Source organism: Bombina bombina, chromosome 6, assembly GCF_027579735.1.
Source record: "Bombina bombina isolate aBomBom1 chromosome 6, aBomBom1.pri, whole genome shotgun sequence".
NCBI lineage: Eukaryota > Metazoa > Chordata > Amphibia > Anura > Bombinatoridae > Bombina > Bombina bombina.
Genome location: NC_069504.1, coordinates 1,063,608,719 through 1,063,624,294, shown reverse-complemented (window position 1 = coordinate 1,063,624,294; position 15,576 = coordinate 1,063,608,719). Strand labels below are relative to the sequence as shown.

General features: G+C 43.6%; 1 protein-coding gene across 4 annotated transcripts in view; it reads left to right on the top strand.

Moving 5' to 3' along the window:
• LOC128664167 (uncharacterized) overlaps positions 1-15,576 on the top strand; it is a 335,114-nt gene that overhangs the window by 228,012 nt on the left and 91,526 nt on the right. For all 4 annotated transcript variants that reach the window (XM_053718925.1, XM_053718924.1, XM_053718927.1 and 1 more), the window contains exon 10: positions 8,682-8,778. In XM_053718925.1, the coding sequence (XP_053574900.1) occupies positions 8,682-8,778 (97 nt within the window). The remainder of the gene's footprint in view (positions 1-8,681; positions 8,779-15,576) is intronic.

Below are 15,576 nucleotides of genomic sequence, written 5' to 3'. Positions count from 1 at the left end.
AATGTGGAGCCCAATAGAAATTTGTGTACTAATTGCATTGATGCTACTTTAAATAAAAGCCAATCTGTACATGTTAAGAAAATTTCACCAGACATCGAGGGGAAAGTTATGCCGACTAACTCTCCTCACGTGTCAGTACCTGCATCTCCCGCTCGGGAGGTGCGTGATATTGTGGCGCCAAATACATCAGGGCGGCCATTACAAATCACTTTACAAGACATGGCTAATGTTATGACTGAAGTTTTATCTAAATTGCCAGAACTTAGAGGTAAACGCGACCACTCTGGGGTGCGAACAGAGTACGCTGATAATGTTAGAGCCATGTCTGATACTGCGTCACAAGTGGCAGAGCATGAAGACGGAGAGCTTCATTCTGTAGGTGACGGATCTGATCCAAATAGACTGGATTCAGACATTTCAAATTTTAAATTTAAGCTTGAGAACCTCCGTGTACTATTAGGGGAGGTATTAGCGGCTCTGAATGATTGTAACACGGTTGCAATCCCAGAGAAATTATGTAGGCTGGATAGATACTATGCGGTACCGGCGTGTACTGACGTCTTCCCTATACCTAAGAGGCTTACAGAAATTATTACCAAGGAGTGGGATAGGCCCGGTGTACCCTTTTCCCCCCCTCCGATATTTAGAAAAATGTTTCCAATAGACGCCACCACACGGGACTTATGGCAGACGGTCCCTAAGGTGGAGGGAGCAGTTTCTACTCTGGCTAAGCGTACCACTATCCCGGTAGAGGATAGCTGTGCCTTTTCAGATCCAATGGATAAAAAGTTAGAGGGTTACCTTAAGAAAATGTTTACTCAACAAGGTTTTATATTACAACCACTCGCATGCATTGCGCCTGTCACGGCTGCGGCGACATTCTGGTTTGAGTCTCTGGAAGAGACCCTTTAATCAGCTCCATTGGATGAGATTACAAACAAGCTTAAAGCCCTTAAGCTAGCTAATTCATTTATTTCTGATGCCGTAGTACATCTAACTAAACTTACGGCTAAGAATTCCGGATTCGCCATTCAGGCACGTAGAGCGCTGTGGCTAAAATCCTGGTCAGCCGATGTGACTTCTAAATCTAAATTGCTTAACATACCTTTCAAAGGGCAGACATTATTCGGGCCCGGTTTGAAAGAAATTATCGCTGACATTACTGGAGGTAAGGGCCATGCCCTGCCTCAAGACAGAGCCAAACCAAGGGCTAGACAGTCTAATTTTCGTGCCTTTCGTAACTTCAAGGCAGGAGCAGCATCAACTTCCTCCACTCCAAAACAGGAAGGGCCTGTTGCTCGCTACAGACAGGGCTGGAAACCTAACCAGACCTGGAACAAGGGCAAGCAGGCCAGAAAACCTGCTGCTGCCCCTAAGACAGCATGAAGTGAGGGCCCCCAATCTGGAAACGGATCTAGTAGGGGGCAGACTTTCTCTCTTCGCCCAGGCTTGGGCAAGAGATGTCCAGGATCCCTGGGCGTTAGAAATCATATCTCAGGGATATCTTCTGGACTTCAAAGCTTCTCCTCCAAAAGGGAGATTTCATCTTTCAAGGTTGTCAACAAACCAGATAAAGAAAGAGGCGTTTTTACGCTGTGTACAAGATCTTTTACTAATGGGAGTGATCCATCCAGTTCCGCGGTCGGAACATGGACAGGGGTTTTACTCAAATCTGTTTGTGGTTCCCAAGAAAGAAGGAACCTTCAGACCAATCTTGGATTTAAAGATCCTAAACAAATTCCTAAGAGTTCCATCGTTCAAAATGGAAACTATTCGGACAATCTTACCCATGATCCAAAAGGGTCAGTACATGACCACAGTGAATTTAAAGGATGCCTACCTTCACATACCGATTCACAAAGACCATTACCGGTACCTAAGGTTTGCCTTTCTAGACAGGCACTACCAGTTTGTAGCTCTTCCCTTCGGGTTAGCTACTGCTCCAAGAATCTTCACAAAGGTTCTGGGGTCTCTTCTGGCGGTGCTAAGACCGCGAGGAATATCGGTAGCTCCGCACCTAGACGACATTCTGATACAAGCGTCAAGTTTCCAAACTGCCAAGTCTCATACAGAGTTAGTACTGGCATTTCTAAGGTCACATGGGTGGAAAGTGAACGAGGAAAAGAGTTCTCTATTGCCACTCACAAGAGTTCCCTTCTTAGGGACTCTTATAGATTCTGTAGAAATGAAGATTTATCTGACAGAGGTCAGGTTAACAAAGCTTTTAAATGCTTGCCGGGGCCTTCATTCCATTCCACGCCCGTCAGTGGCTCAATGCATGGAGGTAATCGGCTTAATGGTAGCGGCAATGGACATAGTTCCCTTTGCACGCCTGCATCTCAGACCACTGCAATTGTGCATGCTAAGTCAGTGGAATGGGGACTACTCAGATTTGTCCCCTGTGCTGAATCTGGATCAAGAGACCAGAAACTCTCTTCTATGGTGGCTCTCTCGGCCACACCTTTCCAAGGGGATGCCTTTCAGCAGGCCAGATTGGACAATTGTAACAACAGACGCCAGCCTGATAGGTTGGGGCGCTGTCTGGAATTCCCTGAAGACTCAGGGATCTTGGACTCAGGAGGAGAGTCTCCTTCCCATAAATATTCTGGAATTAAGAGCAGTTTTCAATGCCCTTCTGGCTTGGCCTCAGTTAGCAACTCTGAGGTTCATCAGGTTTCAGTCGGACAACATCACGACTGTGGCTTACATCAACCATCAGGGAGGGACAAAGAGTTCCCTAGCAATGATGGAAGTATCAAAGATAATGCGCTGGGCAGAGTCACACTCTTGCCACCTATCAGCGATTCACATCCCAGGCGTGGAGAACTGTGAAGCGGATTATCTAAGTCGCCAGACTTTTCATCCGGGGGAGTGGGAACTTCATCCGGAGGTCTTTGCCCAACTTCTTCGGCGTTGGGGCAGACCAGATCTCGATCTTATGGCGTCTCGCCAGAACGCCAAACTTCCTTATTACGGATCCAGGTCCAGGGACCCGGGAGCGGTTCTGATAGATGCTCTGACAGCACCTTGGGCCTTCAACTTGGCTTATGTGTTTCCACCCTTCCCGATGCTTCCTCGATTGATTGCCAGGATCAAACAGGAGAGAGCATCGGTGATTCTAATAGCGCCTGCGTGGCCACGCAGGACCTGGTATGCAGACCTAGTGGACATGTCGTCCTGTGCACCATGGTCTCTACCTCTGAGACAGGACCTTCTGGTACAGGGTCCATTCAAACATCCAAATCTAATTTCTCTGAGGCTGACTGCATGGAGATTGAACGCTTGATTCTAGCAAAGCGTGGATTTTCGGAGTCAGTGATTGACACCTTGATACAGGCTAGGAAGCCTGTTACAAGGAAAATTTACCATAAAATATGGCGCAAATACTTGCATTGGTGCGGATCCAAAAGTTACTCATGGAGTAAGGTTAGGATTCCTAGGATATTATCTTTTCTACAAGAAGGTTTAGAAAAGGGTTTATCCGCTAGTTCGTTAAAGGGACAAATCTCAGCTTTGTCCATCCTTCTACACAGACGTCTATCAGAAGTTCCAGACGTCCAGGCTTTTTGTCAGGCTTTGGCCAGGATTAAACCTGTGTTTAAAACGGTTGCTCCGCCATGGAGTTTAAACTTAGTTCTTAACGTTTTACAGGGTGTTGCGTTTGAACCCCCTTCATTCCATTGATATCAAACTGCTATCTTGGAAAGTTCTGTTTTTAATGGCTATTTCCTCGGCTCGAAGAGTCTCTGAGTTATCTGCCTTACATTGTGATTCTCCTTATCTGATTTTCCATTCAGACAAGGTAGTCCTGCGTACTAAACCTGGGTTTTTACCTAAGGTAGTTACCAACAGGAATATCAATCAAGAGATTGTTGTTCCATCATTGTGCCCCAACCCTTCTTCAAAGACGGAACGTCTTCTGCACAATCTGGACGTTGTCCGTGCCCTGAAATTTTATTTACAGGCAACTAAAGATTTTCAACAAACTTCTTCCCTGTTTGTCGTGTATTCTGGACAGAGGAGAGGTCTAAAGGCTTCGGCCACCTCTCTCTCCTTTTGGCTTCGTAGCATAATACGTTTAGCCTATGAGACTGCTGGACAGCAGCCTCCTGAAAGAATTACAGCTCATTCTACCAGAGCTGTGGCTTCCACTTGGGCCTTTAAGAATGAGGCCTCTGTTGAACAGATTTGCAAGGCTGCGACTTGGTCTTCACTTCACACTTTTTCTAAATTTTACAAATTTGACACTTTTGCTTCTTCGGAGGCTATTTTTGGGAGAAAGGTTCTTCAGGCAGTGGTTCCTTCCATGTAAAGAGCCTGCCTATCCCTCCCGTCATCCGTGTACTTTTAGCTTTGGTATTGGTATCCCATAAGTAATGGATGACCCGTGGACTGACTACACTTAACAGGAGAAAACATAATTTATGCTTACCTGATAAATTCCTTTCTCCTGTAGTGTAGTCAGTCCACGGCCCGCCCTGTTTTTTATGGCAGGTCTAAAATTTTAAATTATACTCCAGTCACCACTGAACCCTATAGTTTCTCCTTTCTCGTTTGGTTTTCGGTCGAATGACTGGGTATGACGTAGAGGGGAGGAGCTATATAGCAGCTCTGCTTGGGTGATCCTCTTGCACTTCCTGTTAGGGAGGAGTTAATATCCCATAAGTAATGGATGACCCGTGGACTGACTACACTACAGGAGAAAGGAATTTATCTCTATTTATCTCTAGTGAGAGAGCTCCAGGACAAAACCCTCTAACTAAGCAGCAAAACACCGGATCCCCAAAACAGGGTAACATGTTATATATTTGACCGTAAGCCAGAGGCTGCTGGTTTCCAGAGTTCCAGCATGAACTCATGTATCTCTATCATGTCATACCTCAGGTATCTAAATCTTTCCAACTGCAAATATCTATCCACCTGAGCCACCCATTCCATAACTGTGGGGACATCCACCTTTTTCCACTTCCTGGGAATGATAGATTTAGCAATATTGAGCATTATGAAAAAAAGCTGTTTTGAGGGTTTGTCTTTAAACTTGGGAAGGTCATGGAACAGTAGAAGGTTGTGTGATCTAGCTAAGGATATGTTAAGCGTAGTCTCCACCACATCTAGGATAGACTGCCAGTAAGGCACAAGGGGACCACACTCCGCAGCCCCGCCATCACCTCCCGTCAGTTTGCTTATATATTTTCTTAATTCTGTTGGGTGACAAATACCACTGAGACAGGAATTTGTAATTAGATTCAACCACCCTTGATGATACTGAGGCCCTTATGTGAGCTTTTATTAATTTGTGCCAGTCGGTAGGAGAAGGGACAAGCTCCCTATTCCATTGTTTCACATAGTCAGGGAGAGGAGTGTCTTTGTGTGAGAGGCTCAGACGGTAGGCTATAGAAATCATATGTTTTGATGTGTGCGGCAGTAAGCATAAGGATTCCAAAGTAATCAACTGCCTTGTCACGTCCTTAGATCTTTTATATGTTGATAGGAAATGTTGGAACTGTGTATGGAAGTACCAGGGAATGTCGAGTCCAGTACGCTCTAAGTCTGTTCTATTCCTAAGCTTATTATTCATTAAAAGACGGTGAAAAATCACCTGTGTAAATTGGGTTTTATCCGTGAGCAGTCGCTGTGTTCTCGTAAAAGGTATATCCGGATTATCTAAAAATGGTGTAAGCAGTGAGGGGTTAGAGGTAATATAGGGATGATCAACCAGCGTCCTATCCCACTATGTAAAGAATTATTTAAGGAAAGGATACTTTTCTAGTATTTTAGGCCTAGACTTGGTGGATATCCAGCCCAAGGTGCCCAAGCTCTGCACACCCAGAATTGCCCTGCACATTTGAACCCAAATTTTATCCCTAGAACTGTGGCACCATTCAACTTGATGTTGGAGGTTGATAGCTTTTTTGTATACAACTAAGTTAGGAACACCCAGACCCCCTTTCTCTTTCGGTAAGTAAAGAGTTTTCCTTGAGCCTAGGCCATTTTTATGTAGAGCAACAATTATTTTTTTCAGATCCTCAGAGAGTTCTTTGTCATGAGGTGCCATGTTGAACTTCCAGTGACCAGTATGACACCAAATTTAACACACCTGCTTCCCATTCACACCTAAGACCTTGTAACACTAACAAGTCACATGACACCAGGGAGGGAAAATGGCTAATTGGGCCCAATTTGGACATTTCCACTTAGGGGTGTACTCACTTTTGTTGCCAACGGTTTAGACACTAATGGCTGTGTGCTATTTTGAGGGGACAGCAAATTTATACTTATACAGGCTGTACACTCTCTACTTTACATTGTAAGAAAGAGTCATTTCTTCAGTGTTGTCACATGAAAAGATATAATAAAATACTTACAAAAATGTGAGGGGTGTACTCACTTTTGTGAGAGAGAGAAATATACAAAAAACAAATCAGATATATAGAGAAATATCTATTGTTAAAAAAAAAGAACGATTTCTTCTTAGTGAAGAACATAGGAATGTGAAGTATATCTAATGCACTTTTAGCTTTAGTGCAGTTGATCTAGAGCAGTGTCTGGTTAGCGAGAGAGCGATAACTAATAGTTTTTTTTTGTAGCGCGCTCCATAGAAGTCTATAAGGGGGGGTGAGTTAGCGCGGTCACGATATACGAAGTCCTACCGTGAGGGAGCCTGAGTCTTTCACCTTTTTACTTTCAACTTGTAATACACACACAAATCTGACTGCACTAATATTTTAACTTAAACGCAGTTAGCGTGCGGGCAGGTAAAGATAAACGCAGCACTTTTTTGTACGCTAATGCACTTTAGAGGGGGCTATTTCTTTCTTACAATCAACATAAATAACCTCATGTAATTTGTTGGTACCAATTGTCAACATTATTTAGAAAAGAAATAACCAGTCCTGTGTTTTTTTTTCTTAATAATCATCACAATGATTTATTTCAAACACTTTTAGTAGTTCAGTAATGTGTACATGCTAATTGTTGTGTCAGTATTTTGTACAATAGGCACTATCAGGGGGGTACATTCACTTTCAGCCAATCCTTTTTTTCTTGCAGAGTTTCTGTGAATAGAATAGCATAGTAACCGGAAAGGCTAATAGTAAATCTAACCCACTGTCCTCTTATATTGGTGTAATTTCTTTAAATGGACATTTAGGGGTCAGTTTATCATATGCTGGGCGGACATGATTCACATTGTGAAATGCTTGTGCAATGCTGCTCCCTGCACGTTTGCGGGCAATCATCCGCTAGCTGGGGGTGTCAATCATCCAGATTGTATCGGATCGGGATGATTGCAGTTGTGGCAGACAAGTTAAGGGGCACTGATTTTGCGACCGCTGCTTCTTAACTTATGTTTCCGGCGAGCTGGAAACTACAAGCGTAGAAAGCAGCATCCGCTGCTTGTTAAATCTACCCCTAAATAAATACTGGACAGAATGACGTATTCTAAGCAAAGATGAGAATAATATGCATATGTATTTTTTAATGTTTTATATTAGTTGTTTAAATATTGCAAATATACCGTAGCTAAATTTCTTTTCTGTCTGAAAATTAGCAGTGCGCATTGTGCTCCCCAACTGCTCTGCACAAGGGAAAAAGATAAGGGAACTGTGGGGAAATACCTCTTGTCAGCCAGGCTGTTTATAGAAGTAGTGCTGTCTGAGACTACTGAAGATTCAGCACCACCGTTCTGTAGTAGTTCCACTCCTGGCCCCTGGCAGCTGCCAGGTTCACCTAAAAACCACCCTGAGGATTGGTGGAGGGAAGGCACACTGTCAAAAGACAAGAGCAGAAGTAACACTAACAGCGCATACAACTCCTTCCTCACTCTCCACAGAAGCCTGTGCATTTTACAGATTAATAATGTGTACAGGGACAGTTACTAAAGTGTTATGTAGTGCACCACCAGTTTATTTCTGGAGACTGTGTACAATGCTACTCAAATAAGCACAACACGCTCTTGATGTGTTTCCTGCTACTACACAATGATTCTAAACTGTGCATTTAATGTTAGTAATCCTTGCTAATTACAATAATTATTCTTGGAGGGGCCCACTAGCTTCCTCTTCCACTCCTTTCCTACTAGCGCCCCATTGTAATCCCAGTATCCCCCTTCCACCTCTAATGCCTATTAGTGCCCCCCTCAGTAATCACACCTCCCCCCAGAAGGCAGTACCGCCCTCTTTGGGAACCACTGTAGAATGACATACCACTATGATACTAGAAAAGTCTTAACGTTTTAAAAACAAATTAACATCCTTTTTACTGCAATCGTTATTTCAATAGCCAACCAAACCCATCATTTGCCTTATTTGGAGAAGGCAATCTGGGCTTTAGTCTGCAGACAACAAGGCTAACCACAGTCATAATGTTAGTATAAAGTACATTGTTTTGAAGTTGTTATCAGTTAAACACAATAAGGAAACAATATGTAGCACGGTTAGCCCTAATAAGTCAGCAAGTTGCCTTTTCAATTCTGAGGATTAGAAAATCCAACATTTTCCATAGTTAAATTACATGAAAAGAGGGCAAAATAAATCATGAAAGTATATTGCCAAGGTCTTTCAGTACACATAATTATACATTTTATATAAAAATATCGGTGCCTAACCACTGATATATACTTTGCATATATGGATTGACTTTAATGTCGCTTTAAGTAATGGTTTACCTTTTTTCCTGATTAGATATGATGCAGAAAAACCTTATGTTTGGGACACAGAGGGAGGTTCGCAGAAGACCACTCTATCTTGCTCCAGATAACGTGAGCAAACTCAGAGGAAGGTAATTACTATCTGCTGTTTGTACATTGAAGAAAGTCTGTTTTTCCTAAGATATGGTGAGTCCACGGCATCCTCAATTACTGTTGGGAATATCACTCCTGGCCAGCAGGAGGAGGCAAAGAGCACCACAGTCAAACTCTTAAGTATCACTCTCCTTCCCACAAACCCCAGTCATTCTCTTTGCTTCTGTCAATGGAGGAGGTGACGTTTTTGGTGTCTGAAGAAAATTGGATTTCTCCAACATAGGTGTGTCCGGTCCACGGCGTCATCCTTACTTGTGGGATATTCTCTTCCCCAACAGGAAATGGCAAAGAGCCCAGCAAAGCTGGTCACATGATCCCTCCTAGGCTCCGCCTACCCCAGTCATTCTCTTTGCCGTTGTACAGGCAACATCTCCACGGAGATGGCTTAGAGTTTTTTAGTGTTTAACTGTAGTTTTTCATTATTCAATCAAGAGTTTGTTATTTTCAAATAGTGCTGGTACGTACTATTTACTCAGAAACAGAAAAGAGATGAAGAATTCTGTTTGTATGAGGAAAATGATTTTAGCAACCGTAACTAAAATCCATGGCTGTTCCACACAGGACTGTTGAGAGCATTAACTTCAGTTGGGGGAACAGTTTGCAGTCCTTTGCTGCTTGAGGTATGACACATTCTAACAAGACGATGTAATGCTGGAAGCTGTCATTTTCCCTATGGGATCCGGTAAGCCATGTTTATTACGATTGTAAATAAGGGCTTCACAAGGGCTTATTTAGACTGTAGACATTTTTTGGGCTAAATCGATTGATATTAACACTTATTTAGCCTTGAGGAATCATTTATTCTGGGTATTTTGATATAATTATATCGGCAGGCACTGTTTTAGACACCTTATTCTTTAGGGGCTTTCCCAAAGCATAGGCAGAGTCTCATTTTCGCGCCGGTGTTGCGCACTTGTTTTTGAGAGGCATGGCATGCAGTCGCATGTGAGAGGAGCTCTGATACTGATAAAAGACTTCTGAAGGCATCATTTGGTATCGTATTCCCCTTGGGTTTGGTTGGGTCTCAGCAAAGCAGATACCAGGGACTGTAAAGGGGTTAAAGCTTAAAACGGCTCCGGTTCCGTTATTTTAAGGGTTAAAGCTTCCAAAATTGGTGTGCAATATTTTCAAGGCTTTAAGACACTGTGGTGAAAGTTTGGTGAATTTTGAACAATTCCTTCATGTTTTTTCGCAATTGCAGTAATAAAGTGTGTTCAGTTTAAAATTTAAAGTGACAGTAACGGTTTTATTTAAAAAACGTTTTTTGTACTTTCTTATCAAGTTTATGCCTGTTTAACATGTCTGAACTACCAGATAGACTGTGTTCTGAATGTGGGGAAGCCAGAATTCCTATTCATTTAAATAAATGTGATTTATGTGATAATGACAATGATGCCCAAGATGATTCCTCAAGTGAGGGGAGTAAGCATGGTACTGCATCATTCCCTCCTTCGTCTACACGAGTCTTGCCCACTCAGGAGGCCCCTAGTACATCTAGCGCGCCAATACTCCTTACTATGCAACAATTAACGGCTGTAATGGATAATTCTGTCAAAAACATTTTAGCCAAAATGAACCCTTGTCAGCGTAAGCGTGGATGCTCTGTTTTAGTTACTGAAGAGCATGACGACGCTGATATTAATATCTCTGAAGGGCCCCTAACCCAATCTGAGGGAGCCAGGGAGGTTTTGTCTGAGGGAGAAATTACTGATTTAGGGAACATTTCTCAGCAGGCTGAATCTGATGTGATTACTTTTAAATTTAAATTGGAACATCTCCGCATTTTGCTTAAGGAGGTATTATCCACTCTGGATGATTGTGAAAATTTGGTCATCCCAGAGAAACTATGTAAAATGGACAAGTTCCTAGAGGTGCCGGGGCTCCCAGAAGCTTTTCCTATACCCAAGCGGGTGGCGGACATTGTTAATAAAGAATGGGAAAGGCCCGGTATTCCTTTCGTCCCTCCCCCCATATTTAAAAAATTGTTTCCTATGGTCGACCCCAGAAAGGACTTATGGCAGTCAGTCCCCAAGGTCGAGGGAGCGGTTTCTACTTTAAACAAACGCACCACTATTCCCATAGAGGATAGTTGTGCTTTCAAAGATCCTATGGATAAAAAATTAGAAGGTTTGCTTAAAAAGATGTTTGTTCAACAGGGTTACCTTCTACAACCCATTTCATGCATTGTCCCTGTCACTACAGCCGCATATTTCTGGTCTGATGAACTGATTAAGGTGCTCGATAGTGACTCTCCTCCTTATGAGGAGATTATGGACAGAGTCAATGCTCTCAAATTGGCTAATTCTTTCACTCTAGACGCCTCTTTGCAATTGGCTAAGTTAGCGGCTAAGAATTCTGGGTTTGCTATTGTGGCGCGCAGAGCGCTTTGGTTGAAATCTTGGTCGGCTGATGCGTCTTCCAAGAACAAGCTACTAAACATTCCTTTCAAGGGGAAAACGCTGTTTGGTCCTGACTTGAAAGAGATTATCTCTGATATCACTGGGGGTAAGGGCCATGCCCTTCCTCAGGATCGGCCTTTCAAGGCAAAAAATAGACCTAATTTTCGTCCCTTTCGTAAAAACGGACCAGCCCAAGGTGCTACGTCCTCTAAGCAAGAGGGTAATACTTCTCAGGCCAAGCCAGCTTGGAGACCAATGCAAGGCTGGAACAAGGGAAAGCAGGCAAAGAAACCTGCCACTGCTACCAAGACAGCATGAAATATCGGCCCCCGATCCGGGACCGGATCTGGTGGGGGGCAGACTCTCTCTCTTCGCTCAGGCTTGGGCAAGAGATGTTCTGGATCCTTGGGCGCTAGAAATAGTCTCCCAGGGTTATCTTCTGGAATTCAAGGGACTTCCCCCAAGGGGAAGGTTCCACAGGTCTCAGTTGTCTTCAGACCACATAAAAAGACAGGCGTTCTTACATTGTGTAGAAGACCTGTTAAAAATGGGAGTGATTCATCCTGTTCCATTGAGAGAACAAGGGATGGGGTTCTACTCCAATCTGTTCATAGTTCCCAAAAAAGAGGGAACGTTCAGACCAATCCTAGATCTCAAGATCTTAAACAAATTTCTCAAGGTCCCATCTTTCAAGATGGAAACCATTCGAACTATCCTTCCTTCCATCCAGGAAGGTCAATTCATGACCACGGTGGATTTAAAGGATGCGTATCTACATATTCCTATCCACAAGGAACATCATCGGTTCCTAAGGTTTGCATTCCTGGACAAACATTACCAGTTCGTGGCGCTTCCTTTCGGATTAGCCACTGCTCCAAGGATTTTCACAAAGGTACTAGGGTCCCTTCTAGCTGTGCTAAGACCAAGGGGCATTGCAGTTGTACCTTACCTGGACGACATTCTGATTCAAGCGTCGTCCCTCCCTCGAGCAAAGGCTCACACGGACATCGTCCTGGCCTTTCTCAGATCGCACGGCTGGAAAGTGAACGTGGAAAAGAGTTCTCTATCCCCGTCAACAAGGGTTCCCTTCTTGGGAACAATTATAGACTCCTCAGAAATGAGGATTTTTCTAACAGAGGCCAGAAAGACAAAGCTTCTGGACTCTTGTCGAATACTTCATTCCGTTCCTCTTCCTTCCGTAGCTCAGTGCATGGAAGTGATCGGGTTGATGGTAGCGACAATGGACATAGTTCCTTTTGCGCGCATTCATCTAAGACCATTACAACTGTGCATGCTCAGTCAGTGGAATGGGGACTATACAGACTTGTCTCCAAAGATACAAGTAAATCAGAGGACCAGAGACTCACTCCGTTGGTGGCTGTCCCTGGACAACCTGTCACGAGGGATGACATTCCACAGACCAGAGTGGGTCATTGTCACGACCGACGCCAGTCTGATGGGCTGGGGCGCGGTCTGGGGATCCCTGAAAGCTCAGGGTCTTTGGTCTCGGGAAGAATCTCTTCTACCGATAAATATTCTGGAACTGAGAGCGATATTCAATGCTCTCAAGGCTTGGCCTCAGCTAGCGAGGACCAAGTTCATACGGTTTCAATCAGACAACATGACGACTGTTGCGTACATCAACCATCAGGGGGGAACAAGGAGTTCCCTAGCGATGGAAGAAGTGACCAAGATTATTCTATGGGCGGAGTCTCACTCCTGCCACCTGTCTGCTATCCACATCCCGGGAGTGGAAAATTGGGAAGCGGATTTTCTGAGTCGTCAGACATTGCATCCGGGGGAGTGGGAACTCCATCCGGAAATCTTTGCCCAAGTCACTCAACTTTGGGGCATTCCAGACATGGATCTGATGGCCTCTCGTCAGAACTTCAGTTCCTTGCTACGGGTCCAGATCCAGGGATCCCAAGGCGGCTCTAGTGGATGCACTAGTAGCACCTTGGACCTTCAAACTAGCTTATGTGTTCCCGCCGTTTCCTCTCATCCCCAGGCTGGTAGCCAGGATCAATCAGGAGAGGGCGTCGGTGATCTTGATAGCTCCTGCGTGGCCACGCAGGACTTGGTATGCAGATCTGGTGAATATGTCATCGGCTCCACCTTGGAAGCTACCTTTGAGACGAGACCTTCTTGTTCAGGGTCCGTTCGAACATCCGAATCTGGTTTCACTCCAGCTGACTGCTTGGAGATTGAACGCTTGATTTTATCGAAGCGAGGTTTCTCAGATTCTGTTATCGATACTCTTGTTCAGGCCAGAAAGCCTGTAACTAGAAAGATTTACCACAAAATTTGGAAAAAATATATCTGTTGGTGTGAATCTAAAGGATTCCCTTGGGACAAGGTTAAGATTCCTAGGATTCTATCCTTCCTTCAAGAAGGATTGGAAAAAGGATTATCGGCAAGTTCCCTGAAGGGACAGATTTCTGCCTTGTCGGTGTTACTTCACAAAAAACTGGCAGCTGTGCCAGATGTTCAAGCCTTTGTTCAGGCTCTGGTTAGAATCAAGCCTGTTTACAAACCTTTGACTCCTCCTTGGAGTCTCAATCTAGTTCTTTCAGTTCTTCAGGGGGTTCCGTTTGAACCCTTACATTCCGTTGATATTAAGTTATTATCTTGGAAAGTTTTGTTTTTAGTTGCAATTTCTTCTGCTAGAAGAGTTTCAGAATTATCTGCTCTGCAGTGTTCTCCTCCTTATCTGGTGTTCCATGCAGATAAGGTGGTTTTACGTACTAAACCTGGTTTTCTTCCAAAAGTTGTTTCTAACAAAAACATTAACCAGGAGATTATCGTACCTTCTCTGTGTCCGAAACCAGTTTCAAAGAAGGAACGCTTGTTGCACAATTTGGATGTTGTTCGCGCTCTAAAATTCTATTTAGATGCTACAAAGGATTTTAGACAAACATCTTCCCTGTTTGTTGTTTATTCAGGTAAAAGGAGAGGTCAAAAAGCAACTTCTACCTCTCTCTCTTTTTGGATTAAAAGCATCATCAGATTGGCTTACGAGACTGCCGGACGGCAGCCTCCCGAAAGAATCACGGCTCATTCCACTAGGGCTGTGGCTTCCACATGGGCCTTCAAGAACGAGGCTTCTGTTGATCAGATATGTAGGGCAGCGACTTGGTCTTCACTGCACACTTTTACCAAATTTTACAAGTTTGATACTTTTGCTTCTTCTGAGGCTATTTTTGGGAGAAAGGTTTTGCAAGCCGTGGTGCCTTCCATTTAGGTGACCTGATTTGCTCCCTCCCTTCATCCGTGTCCTAAAGCTTTGGTATTGGTTCCCACAAGTAAGGATGACGCCGTGGACCGGACACACCTATGTTGGAGAAAACAGAATTTATGTTTACCTGATAAATTTCTTTCTCCAACGGTGTGTCCGGTCCACGGCCCGCCCTGGTTTTTTAATCAGGTCTGATAATTTATTTTCTTTAACTACAGTCACCACGGTACCATATGGTTTCTCCTATGCTATTATTCCTCCTTAACGTCGGTCGAATGACTGGGGTAGGCGGAGCCTAGGAGGGATCATGTGACCAGCTTTGCTGGGCTCTTTGCCATTTCCTGTTGGGGAAGAGAATATCCCACAAGTAAGGATGACGCCGTGGACCGGACACACCGTTGGAGAAAGAAATTTATCAGGTAAACATAAATTCTGTTTTCTTCACTACAAGCAAGATTTTATAATTTTGAAAGCCAGCGTAGGTTTGCTCTGATCTTTCCTGTGTTCTGGGTATAGCTGTAGTCCACGTTAATCTCTTCAATAGAGTAGTGGTGGCTTTAAAGCAGTTAGGAACTTGTGAGGTGGGCCTTGTTACGTTTTCCTAACATTGTTGCTGCCCTTAAATAGAAAGTCAGAGTAGGTTTACTTTGTTCTTTCTTTTTTCTACAGGAGAGGAGTGGCTTCCTCTCATACCGGGTAGGCTAAAATTAAAAAACGGAAATCTGGACCCTTATCTTATCCTCTAAACCAACTCAAAAGAAATATACCGTGATCTCTCTGGCACAGTTAGGGGAATAGGTTATGGGAAAAAGATATTGAGTGGCGCTCTGTGAGGAGTTTCAGGGGATAGTAGTGTGCATCAAAATAGGAATCTATTATATCTAAAATCAAATAAAATACCCAGTTAAATTGTTTGGGAGGTAGAAATAAGTATAACATATTTAATCGATGTATTTATAACACATATAGTGCATTTTGGAAAACATGTAAAAAAAACAATGTAAAAAAACAATATAATAATAGATCAGGGTGTGGCCACACCTATGCAGTACTTGATAAAGGCAGACCTCTGCCAAAACGCGTTGAAGTGACTTGCTACCTAAAGGAACAAGAGATTTTAGAGATATATGGAACTTCATTAT